This window comes from Pseudopipra pipra, chromosome 6 (genome assembly GCF_036250125.1).
Source record: "Pseudopipra pipra isolate bDixPip1 chromosome 6, bDixPip1.hap1, whole genome shotgun sequence".
Classification (NCBI taxonomy): Eukaryota; Metazoa; Chordata; class Aves; order Passeriformes; family Pipridae; genus Pseudopipra; species Pseudopipra pipra.
In genome coordinates this window covers 56,650,206-56,667,640 of record NC_087554.1, presented here as the reverse complement: position 1 = coordinate 56,667,640, position 17,435 = coordinate 56,650,206, and the positions used below count along the sequence as shown (strand labels likewise).

Below are 17,435 nucleotides of genomic sequence, written 5' to 3'. Positions count from 1 at the left end.
CTGCATAGACACAATAGCTCTGTAGCTGAAATTTTTGGTGAATGATACAACCCTTGTGGTGATACAGAAGGTTAGCTGATCTATTTGGTATCACTGAGCATCTTTCTTACACATTTGCATCCTCCTTAAGCAACCTAACTAGATGCAGTTGACAATTTCCATATAATTAGGTGGGGAACCAGTACATACTATTATTTTTAAACATTTGTAAATATGCTATTACTTGAAGAAATTTTAGGATTCTTTGTGTAATTTTAGTGCTTCTTTGTGCAATTTTAGTGCTTCTTTGTACATTTAAATCCTAGAGAAAAAATGCCTTAAATGCATAAATGCACTTCCATAAATAGGAAGTGCACACCTAAATATATATTTTTTACTGTATATGCTTCCTTCTTTGTGAACTGGTGTTTTATAGACATTTTAGGAAGGTAGGAAAAGGCACTGTAGCTTATAACTATGTCAAATCCTACTTGTTTCACTTACAGCACTGCAAGAACCTGTAAATGGACAGTGTTTGTTTTTTTTGTTTTTCATAGCTTGTACCTCTGTTCAAGCCACAAGTTACATCTGAAACAGATACAAGATACTTTGATGAAGAATTTACAGCACAGATGATAACAATCACTCCTCCTGACCAAGGTAAAGTTTTCCCAAATGTTTCTCACTGTGTCCTCCAGACCACTAGAAATAATTTGCTGTGATGTTAACAGCTCTCTTCAGCTAAGTGAAAAAGCATCAGTTTAAACTTGCTGGTTTTCCATATGTACTTGACCTAGAAGTTGGTAAACTGTTGTGAAACTTTCCGTATGTCTTTCCAGTTCGGGAAATTAAAAACCCGTTTTATAAGAGTGAAATTATTTGTACTGTTTTCTTTTCCAACTCTGCACATTCCCACTGGAAATTAATTCTGATAATGAGTTCTGCACATGTCCATATCCACACACACTGTGTATATGCAAGCAGTCAATTGAGCATGGACTAATGTCCATATTCAATCAAAATGTACTTTATTTTCTTGGTAACTGAGCATGTTTGTTGCTGTCAAATATAAATTTCCAGAAATTCAGAACAGTGAATATGGATTTAAGCTATGCAGCTTCTACCAATTTTTAATGGACATCCAAACAACTCTGTACATAACACCAGTCAGGATCTGGTGTGATCCCCATTTACTGGGGGGAGATTTAAGACTTTCTCTTTCTTTGTCCTTTCAAGTTGTAGAAGAAAAAAGGCAACACTGAAATTTTCTGAAATAACTTTACTGTGCAATATCTTACTGTTTGTTTACTTAAAATCAAAAAGGTAGAAAATATTGTCTAATGTTGTTTTCCTCTTTCAGATGACAGCATGGATTGTGTAGATAACGAGAGAAGACCTCATTTTCCTCAGTTCTCCTACTCAGCCAGTGGAACCGCTTAATGTTTTGCCATTCAGAAACAAAACAGACTGCATTTTGGGGACCTTACTTCAATGGACACTAGAGAACTTTCTATATTATCTGAATTACAAACTGTGTTTGTATTACGATTTAGATGACTTTGTAGGAAGCCTCACAGATTCTGTATTTAAAACAATTCTTTGATGCATTTTTGAGAAGGAAAACGAATCCATTCTTTTAAGTATTACGTCAAGGCTTTTATGCTGAATGACCATAGGTTTTTAAGAACATACACCAAAACTGTTTACTTTAGAAATAATTAAGGTATTCAACATATCAGCAACTCTGACCAGAAAATCCCCTTATTTTATTTATTTCATACAGTTCATTATCTAAATATAGAATCTGCACTCTGAACAATTAGATTTATATAGGAAGATATAAGACTTTAGTAGCTAGTGCAATAATATAAGCAACAAAGTGAACAAACTCTGGAGAGTCAAGGTTCAAACTCATTTTGGACAGCAGTGAAGCATCATCTAACTCCAGAAAACCAACTATAGGAACAGCATTAATGGCCTCAGTGAGGTAAATCAAAAAGCAAAAGTTATTTTTGTTATAACATCTGCTACAAGACATTACATATCAAACTGAATCCAGTGGGATTGCCACATCGTACAGATGAGTATTCCATTCTAGACAGTGCATTTAATTATTCCATTTGCATAGAGCTTAGGAATACTTCATAGGATTGGCTTCTCAGAACCTAGAAAATGCTTGATTTACCAATCTAATATGAAATGCAACAATGAAAAATCACCCACTTCCACCACTGTACAGAAATACCACACAGGTCTAAGTGAGAAATCATCTTAATGAGCGAATCAGCCAGACACAAGTACATTTTGGCACTGAAGTAATGACTTGTTGCCGCTTTTTTTTTTTTATGAAAAGATATATGAATATATATAAACACTTAATGATTTTTTGCATCATGCCAGATCATTTCTTCTTTCTTGAGTGTGCATTAAAGGTATCAACCAACAGTTCATGGTGCCTTCTCACTCTTGAAGATTCACTTTAGCAGTGTTTTCCCATGTAAAAAAAAAAATAGGTTGAAACTTCATATGTGTTTGAATAATAATGGTGTTCAAAAAGTGAACTTTTTTTTTGTTTTTCATTTTTAATCTTAGTGGAAAATTCCCCTCACCCTGTTTTTGTTGTATCATGTTTCTTTGTAATTTTCATAAAAGCAGTCTTATTCTGTCTCTGCTGCGAATGAATTTATTCCATTGTAGGTTGCGTTCTTTAAATTGCGCTTTTTTTGTTTTTTTCATTCTCTTGACTGTATAAAAAATGATGACATGTACTCCAGTTAACTAGCATTTAATTTTTTTATTTGAAAGGGAGTATGTTATGAAAACCCTCGCTTCTCCTTTCCATCAGAAACTGCTGTGCTTGCACAGAGAGCCCATCATCTTGACTTTTTTTTTTTTAACAACATTCAACTCTAGTATTTTTACTCATGATATGAAAATTTCCCTCCAAATACTTAAATAAAATTGCTTTAACGAGTTAGGTTCTTATTTCTTGTGGTAGGAACCTTCTGAATTTGTAGGGATGCAACAACTGCTCCAGTTTCTCGAGTTTGTGTGTATCTCTGAGGGATTCAGGCTGTTCTGTCCCTCCTCAGTTGTTTCATTTCTGTGCTGATCATTATGCAAAGATAATTTTGGAAAATGTTTGTTCAAAGAAATGCACCCTGTGCCAGAAAGTTTGTCTTGAGGTGAATGAGGACAGACCTCGTTTTGCTGCCTTCCTGATGCCAGTGAGAATGTGTTACTGAGGTCCTGATCTGCAAAGATGTTTCTGTTCCATCACTCAGGCCACTGTACAGTCTATAAAACTATGTTTCCTCTCTTGGGACTAACGTTAATCACAGGAGGTGGTGGTTATAGGAGGCTGGAATGTCCATTTTCAAACAAGAATACAGAGAACAGTACAAGAACATGCAATAACAACTGCAGTGTGCTTCAAACTCAGCACAGAAGCTGCGACTGTAGTAAGCCATTAAATATCCAACACATGTTTTGGTTCAAGGAATAAGCTGTAATTCCTGGTGCAATTTACAGCATGTTTTATGCAAGAAGGGAAGGGGAAAGAAGGGATCTGTGTCTCTCTAGAGACTGGACAGCCTGTCTTATTCTGCTGGTCTGATCTTGTAACTGCTCTCCTTCCTTTGCTTCCAAGCCTTCACCCGAGTCTCCAGCCAGCCCAGGGACGAAGTCCAAGGAACTCTTCTGCAAGTCTACAAGTACTGACAAGTTCTGAACTAACACACTTCATGCATCCAAATATAGGCAACACGAGTGAGCAAAGGTTACTGTAATCTGCCCCAGGAAAATCTGGTCTTTCAAATGCAGGAGCAGATGTGGAACGGGTTGTTCTGCTGAGGATGATTATGTCTCAGAACAGTATTTTTCTGCCAGTTGTTGCTAATTGTTTTAGTTCCCTTATATAAAACATAACATAAAAAAACCAAGCTGCCAGAAATCTCTGTGAACCTTAGTATTGTTGGCAACCAAGAACTGTGGGGGCCACACCTGAATGCCAGGTCTTCTGGATATTTTCCCTCATTTTGCCAGTGATTATTTAAAACACCTTACCTGTTGTCCATAATTGAATGATTACAGGTGTATCAGTTGTCTATCTGCAAACATAAAATGTGTCCTTTTTGATTTAGCACAGAAAATCCTATCACAGAAACCTGTGACCTGAATGTCATTCACCTCAGGTTCCTTTTGTACCATATATGCAGAGACTTCTTAAATCTTGCACGTTTCTTTAACTCTTTGATTTGAAAACCCAAAACTTTTTGAACTTTCTTCACAGCCAAAACCTCCTCATTCTTCCTTCTGGCATTGTAAAATGTCATCTTGCTCTGGTGTTACACATTGCAGCAAAGATGGTGCATCCCAGGTTCTGAACACTGGTAGTATACGTATGTTACAGCCCAGGAACTTGGTTGTAAACTCGGGTTGGGAGAAAAATAGGGGAAAAAAAACCCTTGGCAAGAGCAAGTGAGTAACTTGCAGTTAGTTCTGTGTATGCCTCTGAGTGCAGTCAGGAGTTGAGGTCAGCTGAGCAGTGTTTGAAACAGATGCACAGCCCTGTGTGCTGTTTGGGGTTAAGAGGCATGGGCAGAAGCCAGGTAATTCTGCAAATTCCATTTTATATTCCCTTGTGTAACTAAAACATCCAGTACAATCCCATTAGGATATGGCAGGCTGTTCTCCCTTTAAACTGGGTGAAGATAACCGCGGTTTATAGCATTCCCAACTCTGCACAAACTGTGACCTCTCAGCCCCCCAGTAAAATAAGTTGCTTTTTCTTCATTTTTCTTTCTGCACCATCACCCCCCCAGCAGGTGAACTCCACCTGCTCTCCAGCTGCTGCACTGCTCTCATGCAGGCCTCAAGTACCTTGGCTGCTGTTTGAATTTGCTCCCAGTTTTCCACCTGAGAAATAAATTATGTTAGGTTTTGGAGTTTTGAGGGCAAAAACTTGCCTTGATAGTTTGAATTGGATGATCTTTGCCTTAACTGGTGGTGAATTTTCTTGTCTGCTACTTTGGATCCTGTATGTGCATTGAAATGCTCAGTGCAAGAGCACTGTATTCTCATACTTGTGTTTGTGGGTAGCTTTAAATCTTTGTCAGAGAAAATACCCTTTGCTTTTAGAGAGCACATGCCAAAACAAGATTTTATCTCCAGTAGTAGGATTTAGGATGGTGGTCCCAGATTAGAGGTCACGACCTACAATGGGAGTGCAAACTCCAAGGAGACAGAGTTGCAGAAGAAGAGCCCACACCCAGAAAGTGCCTGTGAGAGTCGTATGGATCCTCTGCCTGAGAAATATTGGGGAAATAAATTAGAAGGATTGATTTATTTCAATATATCTAGAAGAGCTTCAGAGGTAAAAACACATTTGGAGAAACAGGCGAATGTAAAAGGATCTTGTTTCTTCAGTGTTGCAAATGAGTGTGTTTGTCTTCCACTTCCAGTGCAATTTTTTTAATAACAGGGAGGTTAATTGCCACGAGGAGTAAAATGCAAAGAACACACAGTGCCTATAGCAAACAGGAGCTTATTATCCCCACTGCAGCTGAGCGTGCAGACGTGTGGTAGCTGTCTGGTGGAGCATATGTTGCATTCTAATCAGGTGATGAGTAGTTGCTCTGTGTCTGAAACCATTTTAAACAAACCCATTTTGTTACAGTAGCTCCTGCTTGACCCTTTTTTTTTTTTTTTTTTAATTTTTATAACTGCTGGGTCACCATCCTGGTTTTGTGAGCGTGGTGGGTTCTTTTTTAAGGATCAAATCAAGGACTTCATCTGTAAAAACTTAACTTCCCTCTGTGGTTTTTCGGTGTGCTCGTAGCTCAGTTCTGTTCCTCCTTCACTGAAGTGCTGCTTCAGTTCTTTGCCTGTTAGTGCTCACTACCTGTTCTCTAGAGACAGGCTTTCTGAATTTCTTCCTGTGTTAAATGTAACCCTGGTCTAAGAGGCCACTTCTAGGAATTTTTCCACACTGCTTCTTCATGTCTGCTGTCAGATTACTTTAACTGCTTGTATGTTGCATCTTCATCAGGGCTTTGAGTTTGTTTCAAGCAGATAAATGGCAACACAGCAGTTGCTGTATTTCTGGATTCTGAAGGTCTCCCAAATTCTGCACGTTGTTAAAATAATACATAATTTTCACCCTGCAGAAAATGGTATAACTATTTTGATACGAGAGTGAAAATTCTTCACAGAGAGGAGAGACAGACCTTACCCCAATTGTTGTGATCTTTAGTTATTTGTAAACTCTGCCACATCTATTTCTTTGCACTGTTGTGTCCTCACAGTACTGATGCTCTCAGCCAGAAAGCTGAGAAAACCTGTATCAGAACAAAAAATAGTGACTGTGATCTTAAGCAGAGTGCCTGGGAATTCATTGAAATTGGATTCAAGTGAGCATGAAATCCATGCTTAAACATACAGTTTTGGAGAAAGGCAAAATCAGTAATACTGTTCTTCCTTCATTGTGTTGAAGTGCAGCAGTTGGAACAAATTGAACTCCTTTGGGGTTCAGTGTTCAAAAAAATGGGGTTCAAATTGAGGTCTTGTGACCATGCTTGGAACAGGGGCATGGGGATGGACCATCTCCAGAAATCCCTGCAAACCACAACTAGTCTGTGAGTCTCTTTAATGATTTAGTCTCTTTAATGATTTGAGAGCATGTGCTTTAGTGAAGGAGGGGAGGGTCTTTGTGGATTTTTGTCTATCTTCTCTGGTATAGATTTATACTTCCAGCCTGATACGACCTGCCTACTGTTTTCATACAGTCTGTGTGACTTGACACCAGCCTTGCTTTGAGATGCTTCCAATAGTACAAATTCCCCATTTATGTCATTTTCTTTGATGTCACTGGCCCTGGTCATCCCAAGTTTGCTGCACTTACTGTTTTAAGCAAAGCGCATATCTTTTGTTAAATTCATCCACATTTTATTGCATTATAGTTTTGTAAGTAATTTCCTCAGGGATATGAAGAGTACTTTGTATTCTGGCATATTGTCACTTACTGAACTGGAGGATGTCAGTGCATTCCTCTAAAGCAGGAACACCAGGCACTTGCCCTTACATTCCATGAGATGAACCAGATGATCTTTAAGGTCCATTCCACCCCAAACCTTTCCATGATTCAATGGTTGTGTGGGTGAAGGCAGGCTGGATACTCTGGGCTTCCTTCTGGCATGGCAAGGGGAGAAAACCCTGAGTGATATTTACTCTTGTGGGAGAAGGATGATGTCCGCTCTGCATTAGGACTTGTACTCTGACAGGATCCCTGGGCTGTTTTTGGGAGGCTGCAGTAACACCTGAAACAAGTTCCTGTACTGTCCTTTTCACCTGTCTGATGCAGGTTGCTCAGAAATTGTTCCTCATGCAGGCAGGAGCTGCCAGCTCCTCAAAGGTGGCTGACACCTGGAGCTGCACCCTGTGGATTGGCATATGTTTCCAGTTTGCCAACTGCTGCAGAAAATGCCAGTTTGACTTGGTTCTCCTGATGGAAGTGAATCCAGCAGCTCAGCACATGTCACCAGGCCTCAGTCAGGAGCCCTGGCTTGGCTGTGAGGGCAAGGGGTGCTTTAGAGGCTCCTTACCCTGAAATTGGCTTTTCATTTTAATTCAATGAGGTGCAGCTCTGACTTTGGAGAACAATGCCTTCTCCTACACACAGGCCTGGAGACGATACAGCATTTGAGTGATTTTTTTTTTTTTAATAGCTAATGGACTTTTCTCACACATTTGATAAATTGCTCCAGTGACTTTTAAAGGGTTTATGGATGTGCAGAAAGATCAAAATATTAGCCCTTCATTGAACTTCAATAATGAAAAATGGAATTATACTATTAAGATGGTTGCAGCATATAGTAAGTTTTCCATATGGTGCTGCAATTGTTCCTTATTCTGATATTATTGGGAGAAATGAAACTAAACAGGAAGACAGGAATACATCCAATAATGAGTATAAAATGGAGCTTAGTAAAAACAAAGTGGAGAGAACAGGGTCACTTGGAGCAACTGCAGAGTGGAAAGTTGCAGGGAAGGGAAGTGGAAGAAAGCAGAACAAAATGTACTTATTTACACAGGTGAGGTCATAAATTTAATGTGTAACTAAGATAAGGGGATTAAACGTAGTATTTCCCTTTACTTGTTTGTAAAACTTGTAATCATGTTACCTTTCCAAAGTTTTACTTTCTGTGCTGATTTGTTTGGCGTGAAGGAAGTAGAGATCAAAGGTTGCTGCTTAGTATTTAAAATGATTATTATTTTTTTTAAAATTCCAGTAAGCAGCTCACTGAGTTGCAATGAGGGTGATGCTTCCTGGACTGTCCAGTGGTTCTTCAGGTAATTTTGAGAAACTTTGTCACACCCGTGCCTTGTTTGAGGTAGGAGAGGCATCCCAGCAATGCAGGAAAGCACCAATATTGGCTGGTGAAGTCAGTGTGTGACACAGGGTTGTCTGGGGTTCCTCTGCAGAACAATCACGTCACCTTTCTTTTCAGGTCACTGATAGTAACTCGGGTTTTATCAGCAATCTCTCAGTAATGAGAAAACACAGGTGCGTGTTACAAGAAAGAAAAAGTCAACAAGGACACTTCTCAAAGAGGAAGAAAACCCTCGATATAAATCCTTCTATTTTCCTAACAGGTTCAGCTGAAATCTTCTCAGTGCTGAGCTGCACATGTCTGAGCAGCATCTGATCCGGGTGCACAGGCTGGTGGAGCCCCGAGCACTCGAGGGCTGCTGGAGAGGAAGGCTGTAGCAGCACAAAGAAGCTTCCAACTCCCCATCTGGAAAAAGCCCCCACAGGAGCACAGGCAATGGTAATGCCATCTGTCTTCTGCTGAGCAGATCTCCTCTCCTGGGAGCAGGAAAAAAGCTGGCACATGGAGGTGGGCTTTCACTTCCCTGCTGCACGGAGGTTGGATGCAGATTGCTGGGTGGTACCTGCAGAGACCAGGGTGCACTATTGCTGCACTTCCCCTGCCCTTTTTTTCAGTCAGTTTTGCCAGAATTCCAATTCTCTTTATTTGCTTTTTGCCTTATGACATCGTCCTCCTTCCCCTGTCTCTTCCCAGCAGACAAGAAACAGTGGATTCCTTCCTCCTCCCTTGCTTTCATTTTTTTTGTACCTTAGCCTGTTTCTTATCTTCTGCAGTCCCTTCTAGAGGGTGTGTTATCAACTGACAGAATATGTCTTTAAATAAGTATTTTCCTCCTTCTGGATGCTCCTTGGGTCACTGTGGAGACTTCATCTGGCCCAAATCCATAGGAGCACTTTACATTGTCTATACAGACCCATGTCCTCAAGTTTCATGTGGACTCTTGTCTGGTATATTTTGACATGAAATACTGGCCTAACCAAAGAAAAGAGCATTGAATTTTAAAGTGATTTCCTATTCCTACTGATATTTTTAATATCAATTCTGCTGGAGGTAAGAGGAGGAGGTAACAGCCCAGTGCCTTTTATTGCACACTCTTACTCCTTTTGTAGATTTAGAAAAAAAATCTGGTCATCCCTTACTGTCTGGCAGACATTTCTGTTCTAAGGCATCCCTAAATTTGTGTGGATTTCCAGCTGATAAATGTAAAAAACCCAGGGAAAACAAAACAGAACTTTGTCTGCCCATTATCTGGCTTATCATTACATTGTGGTGTGAACTATCAAGTTTAACCTATCTAGAGTTCTTTAGAAACATAAAGTACCTGATAAGACATTAACTGAAAATTGCTGATGGAAAACATTTACGTATTCTCTTTAAAACTCTTATAAACTTTTAAGAGCTCTTTAAAACATGGGAAACTAGCACCAACCTTCTTCAGCATCCTCAAGTTCACTGCATCAGTCTGCAGCCTGAGCATCCTGAGACCAATTTATCCACTTTTGTAGTGGTGTGAAAGGCTTGCAGTCCAACTCAACACTACTGATTAAACTCTTGGAATCATCTCTTTTCCCATCCTGCTGCAGAACTACCAAGGCTTCCCTTCTCTGGCACCCAGCCTTCATTATCCCCTGGGTACCCACTGATCTCATTTTCTAAGAGAAACTGAGGGGGAATTCCTGCCAGGCAGCTCTGTGGAAGTTGCCCAAGAAGTTTTAACACCCTATTCCTGGATGATACTGTCCATCCTATAGTTACCCTGCTTGGCTCCAGCTAGTCTGCAGATGCAGCTTCAAAATAAAATCAAGACACTGTAATCTCCATATTACTCCCTCCCCCCCTTATTTGAACAGCTAAGTGAAATACAAACATATGGACTCCATAAATTCTTTGTCAATGGCCTCGTGTTAAATACTCAGCCAAAGCAATGGTTGTCATTAAAAAAATAATGACACCACTAGAGCATAACACAAATCCTCAGCTGTGTAGCCCAGTTTGCCCACTGAACACCAGGCTGATCCTGGTCTCTGGACACTGGTCCTTTGGGCTTGGTGTTGGTGCACTCACCTAACTGCTATGAAACCCATGGGGAATCACCAGTCCTCTTGCAAACCTTAAAGAAGTGCTCTTACAGCTTCCTAAACTCTGAATGAAATGATGTTCTGTAGTGTTTGTGAAAGTGCAGTATGTGAACACCTGGACAGGCTGCCCAGGGAATGGTAGAGTCACTCACCATCCCTGGAGGTGTTTAAAAGCTGTGTGGCACTCAGGGACGTGGTTTAGTGGTGGGCTTGGCTGGGTTAACTCACTGGACTCATTGGACTCAATGATCTTAGAGGTCTTTTCCAACCTAAATTATTCTATGGTTCTATGACAGCAAATCTTGCAATAAACACTGATCATAATCAAGAATGCATCCAGAGCTAAGCAAACCAGACTAAAACAACTGAAATAAAATACTGCTGGAGACTGGTTTAAATATAGACTGAGTCAAAAGCACGTGAAGAGCACTCTACTGCTGGAGCAAACTGTCTCTCAGTAATATGAAATGCCATAGGGAATGTGTCAGAATAGTTTGCTATAACAAATAAACACACACACACCCCGGCCCACTGAATTTCTTTTGTAATTGTAAATTCTTACGTGCAATCCAGGGTAGTCCCAAAACTTTCTGAACAGCAATGAAACTTTAGAGCATGTTACATTAAAATGTGTATCAAAATAATCATCTGAAATTTATGTCACACCTTCCAAGGAGCTCGGCTCATCGCACTTTTGCTTGTGTGACATCTGACCAGATTGTCAAAACCCATTCTTACAGGGTGCTGCAGGGTACTATAACTTAAGTGATTCATGCATGCAGCTGTTAGAACTGCTTGTTGGGTTGTGAAAAAGCTCGTGGTGCCAAGTGCTGATCTAGGAGAACTCGGATCTCCATCAGCCGTCTTGGCTCCGAGTTGTCACCGAACAACAGATGGTAGCTGGAGTTAAGCAAACTAAGAAAATATTCTAAGTTAAAGGCCTCACAAGAACTGAAATTCTCGAGAAGATACAGAGAACAAGTGTTGAGGTTTGAACTAGTTTTCATGTCCAAGTGATGTATGCCACTAAACTTTAAAGGGCACTCTCATTTCTGACAGCGCTCATTATTATGGAAGTTTTCATTTAACTTGGGGAGAAGAGACCACGTGTGGAATTAATATTAGACAATTCAGGTACAGCTTGAAGCCATGACTCCTGCCTGTTAAGCTGTACTTGCCACAATGCCTGGCACTAAGGAAAAGATGAAAGAACCCCAAACCATGTTGTTTTGCAGTAGGTTACAAGCAGCAGCAGCAGAGAAAGGGCAGCATCATGAACACTGATGATCTCTTCAGGAAAGCAAGGACAGCTCTACACTTCACCAATGGAAAACTTAGTGCTGAGGTGAACAGAAGTGCACAGGCTCTCATGGTGTCCTTATCAGTGACATCAGCACAGAAGGGACAAATTCAATGCAAGATGTAAGAAAGACAGTTATAGCAATGATCCCAAATACAAACAGGTGGGTATAGGAGCAAACAAAAGTGGAAGTCTTGTACCAGTGAAAAAGAAAAGTCCCTCTAACTTGATGTACAATAACTCCTAGTTTTTGGTCTCACCAAGGTCAGGAATAAAAGGTATTTTCAGGACTTACAGATGCTTGTGCTCAGCTGTGCTGATCCAAAGTCACAGGAATGAAGCAGTTTTCTATAATACTTCTTTACTTCATGCCCTGGCTAAATAAGAAAGCTCCTGCACTCCTGTGACCCATCTAAATACACAAATATCTTCAAATCAGCTCTGTGAGCAACAATACTGCAACAACACCCAGCTGAGACCAAGTGCTCTCACTTTCAGAGAAGTGAGGACTTCCAGAACAACCTGGAGTTAAACCATTCAGGTATGAAAGAAGTATTCAAGCTGGCTTTCTTCTTTTGACATTTTTGGGAGGAGACTGTGAAAATTTGCACATTGACTATATATATTTCAGCCTTACATTTTACTATATGTTAATTCCTTATCCTGGTCATCCAGACTGACCACAGTCCCAGGTTTCTAAGTTTGTTTTTACTGGGTTTAAAAATACTTTAAAATCTATTCTGGGGCAGCAAATAATCTTGCTATCATGGAAAAAGAAATCAGAACAATCAGATTACTCATTTGGGGAGGTATTACTCAGTGCAAGAAAGCGTGGGAGAATGAAGCTCCCAAAACGAAACTCGATGGGATGAGATATATAAAAGTGCATTAAATTTTGTATGTAAACTATTTGGTTGAAAATTGAATCATTTCTTTAGGCTCAGGAATCAATATTCTGCAGAGTGCTGCACTCTACAGCACATCCCACCAAAACACTTAATGATATGAGTAAGTTTTATCATATCAGTAGTTCTAGCAGAGTAAACAGGATGTAAGAGTGGACATACTCAGACCACAGAGCCTTTTACTAGTTCCTCATTTCTGACAGCAGCAATCAATGCTTAGGAGAACAGAAGAAGAATGCAGCTGGTCTAAGAGTGTTGAAGGGTTTCAACAGTACTATAAATTGTTAAGTGTATCCAAATGCACCCCACATGAATACACAGCCTTGCAGCACCCAAAAAATCATAAAATACTTGTGCTTTTGATGGACTCTGAAGGCCACAGAAGTGACCCATCTGTGAACTGGAAGTCACCAGGCTTCTTGTTCATTAGTGTTGTCTCCTGGAGCACCAGTTCCTGTGACAGCCCCCAAGCAATGCTAATTTGCTGCTGGTTGACTTTGCCCTGCCCGTCACAGCCCTTTGTATCTGACAGTCCAGCATTGCTTGTACCCACCTTACAGTTCACCTGCTCAAACCCTACGTCTCCAACAGAGCTCCCAAACAGTGCTTTGGGGACTGTGCTGAAAGCCTTGCTAATGTCAAGGTGAATGACACCAATTTCTCTCCTCTCATCCAGTGCTGCTCATCTCATCAGCAAAGCCAGTTACCTTGGCCCTTGATAAATCTGTGTGATGGTTCCCAATTATTTTCTTGCCCCTCATGTGCCTGAACGTAGAGCTGGGCACAGCTTTTGTGAGGATTCACACTATAATCTTCCTGTGGACTGAGGTCAGACTGACTAGTCCGTAATTCCTCAAATTGTTCTGCTCAAAGAATGGCACAACCCTCACCTTTTCTCCACCACCAGGACCATCCCCCAGGTGCCACTGCCATTCAGTGCCCCACTGTACATTTCCAAGTCCAGATTTACAACCCTGCTCTTGGCAGGACTCTTTCACAGCTTTATAAGAAGCAACTTGAGTGGGATATGTTCATTTAATGCAACCAAATGTGGAATGGGGGTATTTGGGTTTCTTTTTTTGAGGGGGGTGTTTTAAGAAGAGTGACATAACTTACATGTTGTCTGGCATATAAACACCCTTGTTTGCTATATTGATACCTTAAAATTAAAAGAAAAAATAATGTGATCAATTTATGCTTTTGCATATGATTTACATTTTACTTTCGTCTTTGCAGGCAGCAAAATGGTCCTTTTTGAATTTCACGCTATATTTTATGAATGGTACAAAGTATTTTGGATTAAAAAAAAATCTGTTTTGGAAACATCTGTTTTCGACCTACAGATTTTTGAGGGGAATATTCTAAAACACACTTCCTCCCCAGACTAGCAGTCCAATTTTAACAGTATCAATCACGCTGTGAGGACTTGAGAAAAACCCCAAGAACTTGGGTAACCAGCGACACAAAACCGACATCGCGCTGCCACCCTGTGGCTTTAAGATGAAACTTCTGCTACAGAGGTCGGGTGAGTGGTTATGTTTTACCTTAAGCCCCTAATCAAAGTACAAGACAAGAAAGTACTTCTGGACAAGAAGCCGCTGGCAGATTTCAGAACTTCAGTGCAAATTTAGGAGCAATTGTATGTAAAACAGATCAAGGTAGTACCTGGTGGTACCATGGGGATTCTGACATTGCTGTGCAGGTTATTAAGTGGACATCTGTCCCGAAAACCTACAACTGTCTTTGTCAATAAAAGAAGAAACAGAAAAACATTTGTATCTTACAGGAAAAGTGAGAAAGGGACCATTTGCTGTTATCTAACCAAGCTATTACACTTGAGTCAAACAAGGCAAGAAAGTACAATTAAATAAATCCTAAAATTTGAAGTAAATCCTACAATCACAAAATGTTTAAGCAATAATAACCTCTGCAAGAGATAAGTAACATAACATCTAGAGCTAGGTTTTAATGCAAATTACAACCATGAGAACTAAAAACTTGCAATAAAAGTGTAAGCTAGAATAATTTGATTCCAGCTGAGGCTTTTTATTCCAGCTTTTTTCCCAGAAGAAAAAAAAAACAACAAAATAACAAAAGCCCAGAATACACAACACTAGCAAATATTAAAACTTGTATTACAATGGCAGCAGTTCAAAATGCAATAAAACTGTAAAAAGTATGATATTTCAATATCTGTCAAAATAAAGTATCTATGGAAAAGAAAAAGGATTACTGTGTTAACCGTTAAAATATACAATATATAGTGTCTGATCACTTTCACTCTATTGCAATTTTAATAATATAAAACAGAAAGTAATTTACAATAACTATCTTCCAATTTTCCATTCACAAGAAGTATTTGTTTTTAAATGACATAGCTCCCATTTATTTTTTAAAGAAGCATTAACATCTTCTGAAGCCTCTCGGCTACTTTTAATAGGTTAACCAATTTGCTTCACTAAAAACAATGTTCAAAGCTTTGCTACCTTCCTCCTTTTAGTAATGAGAGTGGATGAAAGAGCACAAGGTAAATCAATATTGGGGTATGTGTGGGTACACGAGGCTTTCTCAGCCTCCCCTGTCCTCCTGTAAAAGCCTGCTGAGAGAAGGATGCTCTCTGGGAAGAGCCTCCCACCATCCCTCTCATTTCCCGTTTGCCAAGCTGGCACACCCAAGATTATGCTGCAAAGTTTGGCTCTACAATCTTTGTGCTGCTGTAGCAGTTTTGTTCTGCACATCAGCTGAGTGCTGCTCTTGGGTGGGTCGAGGTTTTCCTCCCTCTGCTTGGACAACCCCACACATTCCTACAATGGCTTGGGATCTAAGCTCTATCTGACAATCGATGGCAAACCACCACATGGAGCAGAGGACAAGCTTGACTTACACAGAATGAACTGTGGAGATAAACTGCCACACTAAACTTAATGGTACTCAGCACTGTTGGAATCTAGACAGAAGGGAAAGGCAACACTAACAGCTTATAACTGCAGAATCTGCCGTGATGAAACAATATTACAACTAACCAAAAATTACAAAGGAGCAGCACATGTAAGCGGTTCCACAGCAGAGGTGGGAATTCAATAACAGTTACATTTTGCTAGGATTCAATTTTTTAATCCACTTTGGTCCTGTCAAAACCCAAAGCCATCATCGTGTAGGGAGCATGGTGAGAGAGAAATATGTATTCCTTGCACAGTGCTGGCATTTGCTGTTTTCTAACCCATCCAGCCAAAGGCCAGTTGTGTGCTGGCCAAACCAACAAAGATGATACCGTTTCCATTTCTACTTCTTGGTTGCACCTCTTCAAGGAAAGATTCAGAGGATTTAAACCATTTGTAGATTGCTGACTTCTTAGTGTCTCACAGCTGATGGCAGCAAATACAGCACAGAGGCAAAGCATGAATGTCTTACCCATATTGATAAAGAAAAAAAAGACATTGTCTTGCACTCACACCCATGAAACTTGGTTTGTGCCCTGCCCTGAGACAACACAGAGCTTCATCTAGTTATCACCTGCTCAGAAATAATTAAATAAAAAAAAAAGGCCATGAATTGGTTAAAAGTCAGGGTCTGAATGAGTAGGACATCAAAACAAAAGGAGGGGATGAGGCTGAGATGCTGGCTGTACTAAACAGAAGACACGCCGATCACAGAATGGCACTGGTTAGATTTGAGAGCTAAGATTTATTTATTTTTATTTTTCATGTTTTCTGGACCATCTGTGGAATGGTTCACTTTTCTCTGGAAAAGCAAACCTGAGCTGCAAAACATATGAGAATTGCCATGCAAACAGGACAAGTGCTATTGAAGGAGACAATTGAAGTGTATTTGTTCTTTTCACTGAGCTTCTTTATATGTTGTGAGTTTGTTCTAGTGCAAGGTGTAGATGCTGGAGACTACTGAAGTCACCACCTTAGATAGTCCTTAAATATCTGGCATCTCTGAAACCACACATTTCTAGAATTTACTCACATATTAGGCTTAAAAGAAATTGTTTTATCCTGATCAGATCAGTTGACTTCCTTTTAGACATAAAACTGTGTTCTTTGAGACATATGTCACCAGTGATGATATACAGGCCTCAGAAGTTTCTCGCCCATCTGTAAAATCATTACTGCAGGATATTTTCACCCATCAATATGCTGGCTCCTCAGGGGATTTCCTTCCCTTGGAACAGCAGGCAAACTTTGATTTTTGACACTTTGCACTCAGTATGAGGGGAAGAACATATGATAATAACAAAAAAGCACAGTATTACACCCAATTTCCTGCTAAATTACTAAAGCAATTTCTCTTGCTCTCCTATGCTGTCCTAGTGGTACCCAATGTACAGCTCTATGATTGGTGGCAACAGACTGATGTTGTGAGTAAGAACTAATTAGCCAAAGAGAAAAATCTTTGAACCTCCCACCCAAAGATTTTTCCATTCACACAGGTTTCTTTTTTAGTGTAGGCAATATAAAGATTTACAAACAGTCCCCAGCCTTACCTCCCATTGTATATCTGAGACCTACAGGACTAGAGCAGGAACTTTCTTGAATAATATTTGAGTTTTCTGTAGACAAGGGCAGTTTTCACACCTTCTGAAGGCAGAGAAGCAAGTGAGTGGTAACCACTAAAACCCATTTCTCATTTGAACGATGCACCACCCCTGTGCAAGAGCTGACCACACTGTTCTGTGCTCCTCCTGCCCTGCTCCTCCCAGCCTCAAACCTTCTTCCAGCCCTCCTGCTTCTTTCTTCTCCCAGCTCTTCCCGCCGCACTGGGTATCTGCCTGAATGCA

At 40.2% G+C, this 17,435-nt stretch overlaps 1 protein-coding gene across 6 annotated transcripts in view; it reads left to right on the top strand.

The window, feature by feature from the left end:
• Positions 1 to 2,952, top strand: part of AKT1 (AKT serine/threonine kinase 1) — a 75,097-nt gene extending 72,145 nt beyond the window's left edge. For all 6 annotated transcript variants that reach the window (XM_064659334.1, XM_064659332.1, XM_064659338.1 and 3 more), the window contains 2 exons: positions 537 to 639; positions 1,340 to 2,952. In XM_064659334.1, coding sequence (XP_064515404.1) covers positions 537 to 639; positions 1,340 to 1,419 — 183 coding nt within the window. In that variant the 3' untranslated portion in view covers positions 1,420 to 2,952. The remainder of the gene's footprint in view (positions 1 to 536; positions 640 to 1,339) is intronic.
• The last annotated feature ends 14,483 nt before the right edge of the window (positions 2,953 to 17,435 follow it).